The 13,395-nt window shown below is 38.8% G+C and overlaps 1 protein-coding gene across 1 annotated transcript; it reads left to right on the top strand.

The window, feature by feature from the left end:
* The first annotated feature begins 3,203 nt into the window (after positions 1–3,203).
* On the top strand, positions 3,204–4,814 carry LOC110620522 (protein SODIUM POTASSIUM ROOT DEFECTIVE 2). Its single transcript, XM_021764295.2, has 3 exons — positions 3,204–3,964; positions 4,065–4,140; positions 4,329–4,814. Exons 1-3 carry the CDS (start codon positions 3,350–3,352, stop codon positions 4,496–4,498), a joined length of 861 nt encoding a protein of 286 aa, XP_021619987.1. The 5' UTR covers positions 3,204–3,349; the 3' UTR covers positions 4,499–4,814.
* Positions 4,815–13,395: the final 8,581 nt, after the last annotated feature.

Raw genomic sequence — 13,395 nt, 5'->3', positions numbered from 1 at the left:
TGAGCTAAGGTATTGGTACTATTTATAAGCTAAACCTATGAGTGTTGACCGAAACACTCGGCACAGTATGAAATTGTTAACATCTTGAAGCTGCATTGTCATCCTAAAGATCACCAAGAGACTTCCGAGATCTGCTGTTCCGTCGTATTTGTCTAAACTTGGAAGTTTGAACTTGGCAGGAAATGTTTCTGCCAAGATCTCTTTGACAGAGGTAAGGTATCGTCCAACCCATAATCCTCCTCCTGCTCCTTCTTATACCTTTGTACGGTCCATATCAGCTTCCAGTTGACATTCTTTGGAGCCTCATCCGACAACTCCTCTTTCTCCAGCTTTGCCTTCCCCTTGGACTGCGTTTGAATTGTCTCTGACTGAATTATTGAAGTGTCGATTGAAGTTTCCTCCTTATCCTGGGAGCCATGAAGGGGCCTCCTTCAATATTATTAAATTTTATTCTCAGATTTAATGTCATATTCTTTTTGAATTTTTTGTTGATGATGAGAAATTCTTATATACTGCTGAAATTTCTTAATGGGTTGTTGGGATTGTTTTGATGATTTTTTATTGAATTTCTTAATGGGTTGTTGTATTGATATTAAATTTTAATCGTGTTTGGCTATTGAAAAATGGATTGGAATCGCAACTTTTTATATTTTTCTATAATATCTATGCGCTGCAAAACCTCTCCATCTATCTCTCTTTAATGCCATTGATGTGTGTTCAATAAAACTCACCCTTTCTCACACAAACAACCATTGCAATGTCATCCTTGAGTTTAACTCTAAAACTCCTTTCTTTTAAGTAGATTAGTTTACATGTGTTTTTTGAGATGAGGCAAAATTTTTATGTGTTACTACTCAAATGAATCTATTTGGTTGAATAAAAAGACAGATATTGAACTAAATTTTACTATAGGTCATAACTTTCTTTCAATTTGAAGGGGTATTAAATATCCACTTACTTTTTTTTGTTGAATTTTTTGATGGGTTGTTAAATTTATTGATGGATTACTGAGAATATAATTTGATATTGAGAATTGATGAAAAAATTGGCTTTGAAATCAGATTTAATTGGTTCTAATTTAAATATATTTGATTAAATCGATTCTATAGGTTGAAAGATCACTTTAGATATTTAAATTTTAAGTTTTATTGAGCAATCTAAAAAAACTAAGACTAATAATGACTTAACTGAAATATTAATGGTAAGGATTAAGCTCATAATTTTTAAAAATTATGATAATTAAATTAATAATTTTTTAAAATAGAGGAATGAAAAATTATATTTCATTAAATTAAAAAGATTAAACTGCAATTTATTTATAATAATTTTATTAAATATAAAATAAATTATTTATAAAAATGTGTTATCATATATAATAAAAAATTAAATTTTATTTACAATAATTAATCCTATTAAATTATTATTTTAATAATATTAAGACTAACAGTTTTACATTTGGACTTAGAATACTATTATTTAAACTTCACAATAATATCTTTAGATTAATTTTTTTAAAAAAAAAAATGAATTTATTTTATAAATTTTTAAAATAAGCACTAATATATATTGCCCTAAAAAAATAATAAAAATGGGCCGGCTGTGTGGCTGAGATTTTTACCGTTAGTTTTGTCGTATCCAAACCCTAATTTGTCTATACTCGAAAATTGAATTCATAGACAGCTTGCTGAGAAATATTCATTAAATCTGTAGGCCATGTCCGAACACCAATATCTGCTGCATTTATAATTTATTTACTCCTGAGTTTGATGCCAAAATCTCTCCATCCCATTTTTATTTGGGCTCTAAATTCCATGATTTCTATCTTAATTATCATTCTGACACAGTTTAAATTAAGAATCAGAATTAAATCTAAATTTTTGTTTTTCTATTTTGAAATATCCAATGTGGTATTAAATTTTAATACTATTCTGCTGCATTTTTAAATAATTTCGATATAATTTTATTTTTATTTCAATTTTTATTTATATTTAAATTAAAATTATTGCATATATATAAATATTTTTACGCTTGAGTTAAAATAGTAAATCATTTTAATTTTTTAACATTAAAACAATAATAAAAATAATAATATCAGCATTTAAACGATAATTATATTAATATTAAAATATATTTTACATATATAATTTTCAGCAAAGATATTATATTCTTTTATATATAATTTTTAATTAAAAACTTACTAGTATAATGAGTATTTAAAATTCCAACTATTTCAAAAAAATATTTTCTTTCTGATATTTGAAGTTTAATTAATAAAAAATATTTTCTTGATCAAAAGAAAAAAAATTTTCTTTTAAAAAAATAAAATTATTTTTGACAATTTTACATCTTTATTAAGATTTTTATATATAAATATTTTAATAAATTTTATTTTTTAAATTAAAATTAAGTAATAAAAAATAAATTATCTCATTAAAAAATATTTTTTAAATATAAATTATTTTTTATAAAATAAATGGAGTTTAAAAATAAATTATATAATTAGTATATTATTCACTCGTATAATTAAAAATTATAATATTAAATTTAAATAGAAAATTTTGAAATATAATATTTAAATTTAATAAAATATATATTAAATTTTATAAATATAGAAATCATCCTACTTAAAGGTGATCTAAAAAGCTTTCGCAATTTAAAATTAATAATTTATTAAGAATTTATTTTTTTTTAAATAAAACTTAAAATTTTCTATATTTATTTAAATATATTTATTATTAGATTAAATATGTAAATTTTAAAAATTTATATTAAAATTAAATAAAAATTAATAGGATATTACAAAAGGTAGTTGCAAGGCAACCATAAAGGTTACCTTTTGTGTTTCCGTACTCATATTTTTTTGATAAGAATTTATTTTTTCAAATTAATTTTTACATTTAGAATAAAAAAATAAGTTGATTTAAATAATTATTATTTTAAAAAAATAAAGCATCACGTATTATTGTGTAAGAATTTTTTTAAAAAAAATTATTTTCATTGAAAACAAGGGTGAAGTTCAGATGAATTAAAAATACATAAATGAATAAATCACAAAAGAAATCATATGCAGTGATAAAATTGGTTTTGATAATGATGAAGCAATCAGAAATCAAAAAAATGAATAAGAAAAGTAGAAACTTCCACACTGGATCCTTGCCACTCATTGTGATAAAATTCTGCACTCACTCTTCTTCCTCTGTGGCTCTATCCAGTTAGTTCAAGCATAAAAGAAGAAACCACCAAACCTTCTTTCATAAGTTCCTCCCTCTCTCTCTCTCTCTCTCTCTCTTTTACAGATGCAGATTCTCTAACCACTAGCTGATCCTTCTCTTATCATCAACATCCAAAGATGAAAAGAATTGATATCTTCTGTGCTTCTCAAGCTTCAACAGATATTTGCATGAGCATGGATCAACCCTCCTCCTCTTCCTTGCCACCGATCATTCCACTCGCCGGCCGAGCCATCGACCGCCACAATCCCATAATCAGAGACCAGAAAAGAACTCCCAGAGCTCTCACATTAGCTCCTTGTACTTCTCAATCACCACCCATCAATCCCCAACCTTACCATCTTCTTCACAAGACCAAGAAAGAGCCTCCAGCAGCAGCTATCAACAAGACAGACAATGATCAAACCAAGAGCAAAAACCCCAGAAAGCCAATTGATCGGAAAGACAAGAAAGGCTCTTCCACGGCAGCCGGAGATGGTATTGCTCATAAGAAGGATTCTTCTTCTAGCAGTGTGGGTAAAGAAGGTGGCATTATTAGGAAGAGTGGGGCCAAACGTGGTGATTTTATCACTCCTCCTGGATCGTCTCGATATCTTTTGAGCGAAAAAGATTTTCTTGATGGGTTATCGGATCCTAAAGAACTCAATGGTCAATCAGCTCAAGCTAATTCAAAACGACAAGATTCCATTTCAAAACCATCTTCAAATTCTAACTCGGAGAGGCCATCAAACCAGGTTCGTTTCACCTTTATAAGAGATCTTCTTCTGGTTCAAGATGAAAATATTAAGATTTTATATGAAAAAATAATGATAAGGATTAAGATTGGCACTGCAGGTAGTAGTTTTGAGAGTGTCACTGCACTGCAGAGGCTGTGAAGGAAAAGTGAGGAAACATCTATCTAGAATGGAAGGTAGAGCTCTGCTTCTGAATTTTTACTTTTTTTTTTTTTAACACTACCTCAGCTTTACTTTGAAACTTAGGTATATTTTGATTGGCAAAAATTAAAAATTTATTATCAAATATGAATTCATAAGAAATTTAGTTATTAGATTAAACAGGAATTTGGGAGTCATAATGGGTTGATGATGAAATGAGCAGGTGTGAGATCGTACAGCATAGATTTTGCAGCAAAGAAGGTGACAATTGTAGGAGATGTGACCCCATTAGCTGTGCTGGCAAGTGTATCAAAGGTGAAGAATGCACAATTTTGGACACCTGCTTCAAACCCAGCTGCATCACTCTCAAATAACTCCCAACTCAACAAATAATCATCAAGAATAACAACAAATTATTATTATTATGGCAGGATAGTTGAAGTTTCCATATGGCCTGTTGGTGTAAATTCAGTGTTTTAAATATGTAACTAGGGAGAATAGCTGGAAAAGAATCTGTGGTTATTAGAAGTTGGTAACGAAAAGAAAGAAAGCAATAGGGCAAGTGTCCTGTGGTTGCCAGATGCTAGTTTATGCTGTGGTTTGCTGTTAAATTGTGGCAAAAGTAAAAGAAGAGTTGGGTCTTTTGGTCTGGCAAATTAATATGTCCATTAGATTAATTAATTAGAATTTGGCGTCACCCTATTGGCTATAATTATCTTTCCCAATATTGAAACAATTTTTTTTTTAGTAAAAAATTTAATATTGACAGAAACATAGTACTATGTACTAGTGCCAGTAATTAATGATAAGATGCATGCGTTTTACATATACAAACATCATTATTGCCAAATTCTTGACAAAAACAATCATCAATTTGCTTTCCTTTTACATGAATCTTCATGCACCAAAAAACCATGAAATCAAAATGACAGCCCTGTTGCTTGGAAGCATGACCCCAGTGGTACAGCTTTTGAATTTTGGCAAACACTAGAGCTCTCCGCCTCTCATTCTCATCTACCTTTGATAATCTACCGACTCTCGTCTCTAATTGGCAAAGAAGAAGAGAGGAAGAACGCCGTCCCTACTCAGATGCTAGAGAAGGCATTTTGGACATTTTGGGCTTCTTTCTGCTCTCTCCCTTTCTTAATAAGTGTCCGTTTTGAAATTTTTTTTTTCAATTTCAAGTGTTAATTTATGAAATTAAGGTGTTGTTATAAAGATATTTTCAAATATACCCTTATTAGTCAATGCAATTACTAAATTTTGTAGTTTTTAACATTCCATAAAAAGGCATTTTAGTACAATATTAACTCTATTAATTTATTCTAATTTTTCCTTAATTCTAGTAAAATTAGCAAAAGGCACTTCTTAAGGAATGGAGAGATTATTTAATTACAACTTCATCATACACTGTTTGGTTCAACTAACTCAATTCAAAGAATTTCAAATTTTTAAGAAGTGGTAAAATTTTTGTTTAGTTAGCCATTTTCTCTTGGCTTTCAAGAAAGTCCAAACTCTCACTTCAATATTAAAAGGAAAAAAAACTTGCTCTCCTTAAATCAGTACTTTCCTTTTTTTAAAAAATGAACTTTCTAAAAGATAAGCTATTTGAATCAATCAAGAATATAATTATAAATGAAAAAACTAATGTATTTTTTATTTTTACAATTGATTTTTTGTGACGGCCGATCTCTGAATACTCGGGCCTTAGCAATGCCTGCGCTAGAAAGATTGGGCCTTAGTTCTATTAGAGCGCAATGCACGGACCAACTCCTCATACAAGCCCAAGACTTACTCCGACAAGTCGGGCTGGGTGCGAACCTGCACGTGGCATCCTGGCTTTAAATATCCGTTAGCCCTATGGAACAACAAACCCCGTGATGTCCGGCATTGTGTCCAAGTGGCGCTGAATGGAATTAAATGGTCATCTGATGGAAGAAAATGATGCAGTACATCCGTACGTATGGTCAGCATGACTATGACAAGAGGGTACGAGCGCAGGACGGTAGTTAAACGTCACTAGAAGACAAGAGAAAAGGAATAAAAGAAAACAGGAAGGAGAGACAAACCAAGCTTACCAAAATATACTCTGAGTCTAACCTCTTATTAAACCTCAAACATCAATTGGCACCGTCTATGAGGATGAAGGAGAACATATCATCACTGGATTTTTCATTCTTATTCACCCACTGAGATCCACATGGCCAATCACAGTGAAAACCATATACCAGAAACACCCCAAACGAACTAGCTCGACTCAAGAAGGTCCACGGTTTTCATTCTCTAGCCCAACCACCCTAGCAAATCAGCACTCCATGTTACTTAACCCTTCACCAAGCTCAGTCGGAACCATGCCACAAACTTTCCTATCTGACCAAGAACAACAAAGCATGGCTGTAATACCCGGCTAGACCTCGCCATCAGAATTTTAACTTTCCGGCGGAATCTCCGCTGGAATCTGGAAATCTCGGATGTCGGAGCCTTCTAGAAGGGTAAAATAAAGGTTTTCTAAAATGTTTTTAAGTGTTTTGAAGGTTTTCAATGAGAAAGAAATTGAGTTTTGAAAGAAAAGACCAAGGAGGGAAGAACCCAGGTTCGGCCGCCGAACATGGGGTTGTTTAGGAGGCATGTTAGGCTTCCGAAAGTGGCTTTCTTTTGGCCGTCGAACTCCATGTTCGGCCGCCGAATATGGTGAAGTTTTGGAAGCAGTTTTGGCCGCCGAAGGAGGTTTGGCCGGCCACCTATATAAGGCCCTTTGTCCGGAAAATGGGCGAGTTTTCTCTCTCTTTTCGGGCATAGGTGAGTTCATGCTCTCCTTTGGTTGTTTTTATGCTTTTTCTTCAAATTCCTCAAGTTTTCATGAGTTTTATCCTTGTTTTGAAGAGTTTTAAGCTTAGAGCAAGATTTTGGAGCTTGGAGACCTTTGGAGCTCTCTTTCTCCACATCTCCAAGTTTGGGTCGCACCAACCCTCGATCTTCAAGAGGTAAGTGTAATACCCGGCTAGACTCTGGTATCGGAATTCCTACCGTCCGGTGGAATCTCGGATGTCGGAAACCTCTAGTAGGGTAGAAACATGTTTTCATAAAATGTTTTAATGTTTTTCATGGTTTTAAGTAAAGAGGAAATGAGTTTTTGAATGAAAACAACCTTGGAGAAAAATCTAGGTTCGGCCGCCGAACATGCAGGCATTTCGGGTGTGCCTTAGGCCCCCGAAGGCATAGGTTGAGGAAAGTCCAGGTTCGGCCGCCGAACCTCAAGTTCGGCCGCCGAACATGGCATGCATGCGGAGGCACGTTCGGCCCCCGAACGTGGCCTGGCCAGCCACTATAAAAGGGTCCCTTAGCCGAAAACGGGCGAGTTTTTCTCCCCATTGTCGACCAAGGTGAGCTCTCCGCCGTTCCTCACCAATCCTTGAGTTTTTCCTTCAAATCTTTCAAGATTTTCACAAGTTTTTGCTTTGTTTTGAAGATTTTCGAGTTTAAAGCAAGTTTTGGAGCTTTGAGGTTCAAGAACTCAAAAATCTCCCACCTCCGAGTTTAGGGCGTCTCTCTCTCGATCTTCAAGAGGTAAGAGCCGATCTTAAGCTCATTTCATGTTTAAAGTAAGTTTTATGCAAGATCTATGGGGTAGAATGCATGTTTAGCTCATAGTTAGGTTTTTGAGTTTATGTTGTGTTTTTGAGCAATGTGTTGTTGTTGTGTGTTGTAGTTGGGGTTTAAGTTAGTTTGAAGCCCCTAGGAGCCAATGTATGTATATTTGCATGATTTGAATGAGTTATATGCATGTTGGAAGTTTTGGAGGCAAATATGCATAGAAGAGCTGAGTTTTTGCCATTCTGGGAGAAACCAGGTTCGGCAGCCGAAGGAACTTTCGGCCGCCGAACCCTCTTGTGGAGGCAGCATTCGGCTGCCGAAGCTTGCCCCCGAAAGAGGACTTTTGCCTCTGTCTGGGAGTTTTGGCCGCCGAAAGTGCCGTCGAACATGCATGAGTTTCACCTCTGTCTGGGAGTTTCGGCCGCTGAAGGTGCTGCCGAACCTGCCTGACTTTCGGCTCTGGAGGGACTTTCGGCCGCCGAACCTGCCGCCGAAAGTGCCCTGTCCAGCCTTCCTTTGCATGTTTTTGCATGATTGTTTTAAGGTGTTTTAGGGGGTTTTTGGGGGATGTTTTTAGAGTTATGTTCTAGTTGTTTGGTCCCTCATTTGAGTCCACCTGTGTAGGTTCGGACCCGAGGAACCGAGGACCCCAGCAGTGAGTTCAGCTGCTTCTGAGTCAGTAGAGCTTCAGCCAGAGGTGAGTAGAATAAACCTTTACGATTTAAAGCAAATAAATTATAAAGTTTTTAGCATGTTCATGCATCATAAATGCCATGTGATGAATTAGGTTGTTTGCATTAGAATTCACGAATATGTTGCATTGCATTTATGATGTTGATGTGGATTGGTTATTGGATGATCCTTTAGTCCTCATATGGTATGATGATGTTACGACATGATATGGTATGGAAGTCCAGGTTGTACCCATTCTACGTCCCTGGCACTATGTAAGAGAAAGTCCAGGTTGTACCCATTCTACGTCCCTGGCACATTGGAATGTTATGATATGTTATGTTAAGAGAAAGACCGGTTGTACCCATTCTACGTCCCAGCATTTTGGAATGTAGAGGACTATTGGTGACAATACCATCCGAGATGTGATTTGTTGTGATGTGTTGCATTACATGATGGCATGAGATTTAAATGTTGTTTTCTATTATTCTGCTCATTGGGCTCTAGTAGCTCACCCCTTTTCCCTAATCCCCCAGGATTGCAGGTACGGGCTAGACAGAGAAGTCAAGAAGAGTAAAGTCATATGTTTGTAATAGATAGAAAGTGGACATGATAAATTGTAAGATGATGTAAAAATTGAATAGTTATGTTATGTATAATGATATTGAGGTTTAGAAGTGTGCTTGACCATAGTATGTTGTAATCCCTTTTGATACATGATCTTAATGTTTACTGATGACTATGTTTAGCCAACTCAACTCATGTATTGCCACCAATTGGGGGCATTGATGAGATTCCCCAGAGGGGTCAAGTTTATGATGATGATTATGTTCAGTGCATGCACAGGTTGAGTTTGGTGTATGATAGAATGTATGAAAGAAAAGTTTTAATTTTCATGTATGTTGTTGATCATGTATGGGATTAAACAGGTTTACAGGTTACATGTTAGGCTTGCTACGGGTCCCGGCGGCCTTAAGCCGACCTGGATCCTAGCGCCATAGCGGTCCGATTTTTGGGTCGTTACAGAATGGTATCAAAGCCCTAGGTTCATATGGTCGGACCTAGAGTGTCGGGCTCATAGATGTTATAGAAGGTCAAGCACAATAGGAAGATCATGTCCACTAGGATAGGATGTGGAGTCCTATCTTGCATGATGATGTGAAATGCCATGATTATATGCATGTGCATTAATGATATGTGATGTATGTGATGAGGGTTCATGTGTGCCCACATGAACCATATGATGCTAATGTTTGCTTGTTATGTGCTGCTTTTCAGAAAACAGGATGAGAGGAACTCGTCGATCTGCACGATTGACTGGAGTGCCACCTGAGGATGAGGGCATGAGCGCCCGTCCTCCTACATTGCCTAGGGCAATGTCTAGTAGGTCTAACAGAGAAAGAGCAGTAAGAGACCCTAGAAGGTCTCTGGATCTGGGTAGGAGCAGATCAGTGAGGGGAACAGTTCAGGGAGGAATGTCTGAAGACATGGGGGATGATATGGATGTAGAGCAGAGGAGGGATGGCAGTCTGGGAGTTAGCATGTCAGAAGAGGGAATGGGAGAGTCCCAAGGAGGCACTCAGGCCTCGGGATTTGTTCAGTCACCCCACTACCCATGCTTCTCACAAAATCCCGGGTATTCGATGGGAGGTACATCGGATTACCCCAGCTTCACCCCTTATCCCACACAGATGCCATACCCACCCTACTACCCACCATATTCCCAATACCCAATGTATCCACCCCCACCTTACTATCCAAATCTAGCAAACCCTACCTCAGAAAATGTTGTACCACCTCCACCACCTACAGAACCAGCAGCCCCAGTTACTCAACCTTCTAGACCTAGCTCAGCCAGTGGGAGTAAGGTCAAGATGACCGACTACATGAAATTGGGTGCTCCTCAGTATGAAAAAGGGGATGACCCGTTTGTGTATCTTGAAAGGGTCAAGGTGATCACAGATGAGATAAGGGCTGATGATAGTAGAGCCATTCAGATGGCTGGGTTCACACTTAAGTGCAAGAAGGCACGAGAGTGGTTCAAGAATTATGTGAACCCGAAAGTGGATAGCATGTCTTGGGAGGAGTTTGCAAACGAGTTTGCAGGTTGGGCCTTTCCCGATAGTTCAAGGGAGCTGAAGATGATAGAGTTTGAGCAATTGAGGCAGATTGATGAGATGGGTGTAGAGGAGTTCACAGACAGATTTTTGGAGTTGTTGCCATTTGCAGGGCAAAATCTTGACTCGGACCAGAAAAGGTCAAGGAGGTATATCATGAAACTCCACTCCAGATATTCCTCCTTGATCCAGTCAGCAGATAGGGAGAGCTTCCATGCCATAGTGGATATGGCCCGGAAAATGGAGGCCAGTGCCATCGTTCAGGGGACAGTTAAGCAGTCAGTGGCACAGCCTTCTAGTTCTAAGACCCCAGGCTCTTCTTCTCTGAGTGCAGTAGCTTCAGGTAGCAAAAAGTGGAGTAACACCACTAGGAAGCCCAAGAAGAACAAGTTTTGGAACAAGGTCAAGTCCAGTCTGGGATTAGGGAGTGGCTCAAGCTCTGGTGCGGATAATGCAGTTTGTGCAAAGTGTAGTAGGCCACACAGGGGAGTTTGCCGGGCTGGGACAGCAGCCTGCTTCAGATGCGGGCAAGAGGGACACATGGCTCGGGAATGTCCTAGGGCAGCTTTTGGAACACAGTCTCAGCAGACGGCTTCAGGTAGTGTAGCTCAGCCAGCAGCTCCAGCCATGACTCAGGCCAGTGGCAGAGGCAGAGGGAGAGGGGCAGCCTCTTCTTCAGCGGGTTTCAGAGATGAAGGTCCATCAGCTCCAGCACGGATCTTCACGATGACTCAACAGGAGGTAGATGCATCTAACACCGTGGTGGCAGGTAACTTAGTCATTGGTTGTTCAGATGTGTATGCCTTGATGGACCCTGGTGCATCTCATTCTTTTATTGCTCCGAGAGCCGTCCAGAGGTTGGGGTTGATGATCTCTGAGTTAGAGTGTCCTCTCTAGGTCAGTGGACCCATGTGTGATCCATCAGTGGCAGAGTCAGTCTGCCAATGTAGCCCTGTGTTTGTTGAGGGAAGATGCTTGTCCGCCGACCTTGTGGTTCTAGACTTGACAAATTTTGACGTCATTCTAGGGATGGACTGGTTATCTACCCATGGTGCTACCTTGGACTGCAGGGACAAGGTAGTCAGGTTCAGAGGTCAGGATGGGTCAGAGGTTGTCTTCAGGGGAGACAGGAGGGGTACACCTAGAGGTCTGATATCAGCTCTTCAGGCTCGTAGGTTGCTTAGGAAGGGATGTCAGGGGTATTTGGCTCATGTGAGAGAGCTTAGCAGTCAGGTTAGAGAGCCCGCCTCGGTGCCAGTGGTTAGAGAGTTTCTAGACGTCTTCCCAAACGAGCTGCCAGGTTTACCACCTGCTAGGGAGATAGAGTTCGAGATAGAATTGATGCCTGGAACCCGACCAATCTCTATCCCTCCCTACAGGATGGCTCCAGCTGAGTTGAAAGAATTGAAAGAACAGTTGCAAGAGCTGGTAGAAAAGGGCTTCATCCGACCGAGCACCTCACCTTGGGGTGCACCAGTCTTGTTTGTCAGAAAGAAGGATGGATCCCTTAGGCTTTGTATCGACTACAGGCAGTTGAACAAAGTCACTACCAAGAATAAGTACCCGTTGCCTAGGATCGACGATCTATTCGACCAGCTAGCCAGAGCAGGTTGTTTCTCCAAAATAGATCTGAGATCGGGGTACTATCAGCTAAGGATAAGGGAAGAAGATGTGCCAAAGACAGCTTTCAGGACCAGATATGGGCATTTTGAGTTCCTTGTAATGCCGTTCGGGTTAACCAATGCCCCTGCAGCATTCATGGATCTCATGAACAGGGTGTTTAGCCAATACCTGGATCACTTTGTTATTGTCTTCATAGATGATATCTTAGTGTATTCCAGGAATGCAGAGGAGCATACCCATCATCTGAGGTTGGTTCTGCAGACCTTGAGGGAACATGGCTTGTATGCCAAGTTCTCTAAATGCGAGTTCTGGCTGAGGAGCATCTCTTTCTTGGGGCATGTAGTGTCAGAGAATGGGATAGAGGTGGACCCCAAGAAGGTAGAAGCTGTGGCTAACTGGCCTAGACCCACTTCAGTGTCGGAGATCAGGAGTTTCTTGGGTTTGGCAGGTTACTACAGGAGGTTCGTTCAGGACTTCTCGAAAATAGCAGCTCCTCTGACCAGGTTAACCAGGAAGAATCAGAAGTTTGTGTGGACCGACCAGTGCGAAGAGAGTTTTGAAGAGCTTAAGAAGAGGTTGACTTCAGCACCAGTGTTAGCTCTGCCATCTAGTGATGAAGACTTTACAGTCTTTTGTGATGCGTCCCGTGTGGGACTGGGTTGTGTGCTAATGCAGAATGAGAGGGTGATCGCTTATGCTTCTAGGCAGCTAAAGAAGCATGAGTTGAATTACCCCACACATGACCTTGAGATGGTAGCAGTAATCTTTGCACTCAAGATGTGGAGGCACTACCTCTATGGGGTAAAATGTGAGATCTTTATAGATCATAAAAGCCTGCAGTACATCCTGAGTCAAAGAGATTTGAATTTGAGACAGAGGAGATGGGTAGAGCTGCTGAGTGACTATGATTGCAAGATTCAGTATCATCCGGGTAAGGCGAATGTTGTGGCAGACGCCCTAAGCCGGAAGTCACTAGGCAGTCTATCCCACATCACGGCAGAGAGGAGACCAGTGGTGAAGGAGTTTTACAAGCTCATTGATGAAGGTCTACAGTTGGAGTTGTCTGGTACAGGTGCTTTAGTGGCCTAGATGAGAGTGACACCTGTGTTTCTGGAGCAAGTGGCTCAGAAACAGCATGAGGACCCAGAGTTAGTGAAAATTGCCAGGACTGTTCAGTCAGGCAAAGATAGTGAGTTCAGATTTGAGAACAAGGGGATCCTCCACTATGGGAGTCGACTATGTGTACCAGATGACATAGGGCTAAAAGGAGACATTATGAGAGAG

This window comes from Manihot esculenta, chromosome 8 (genome assembly GCF_001659605.2).
Source record: "Manihot esculenta cultivar AM560-2 chromosome 8, M.esculenta_v8, whole genome shotgun sequence".
Taxonomy (NCBI): Eukaryota; Viridiplantae; Streptophyta; class Magnoliopsida; order Malpighiales; family Euphorbiaceae; genus Manihot; species Manihot esculenta.
Note: the sequence above shows the minus strand (reverse complement) of the source record. Positions and strands in the feature narration are given on the sequence as shown.

What these genes read in the sequence shown, in the direction of transcription:
- LOC110620522 (XM_021764295.2), top strand. Translation starts at nt 3,350, where the DNA reads ATGAAAAGAATTGATATCTTCTGTGCTTCTCAAGCTTCAACAGATATT. An exon ending in CGGAGAGGCCATCAAACCAG is followed by an intron (nt 3,965 to 4,064) that starts GTTCGTTTCACC and finishes TTGGCACTGCAG; the next exon opens with GTAGTAGTTTTGAGAGTGTC. An exon ending in ACATCTATCTAGAATGGAAG is followed by an intron (nt 4,141 to 4,328) that starts GTAGAGCTCTGC and finishes TGAAATGAGCAG; the next exon opens with GTGTGAGATCGTACAGCATA.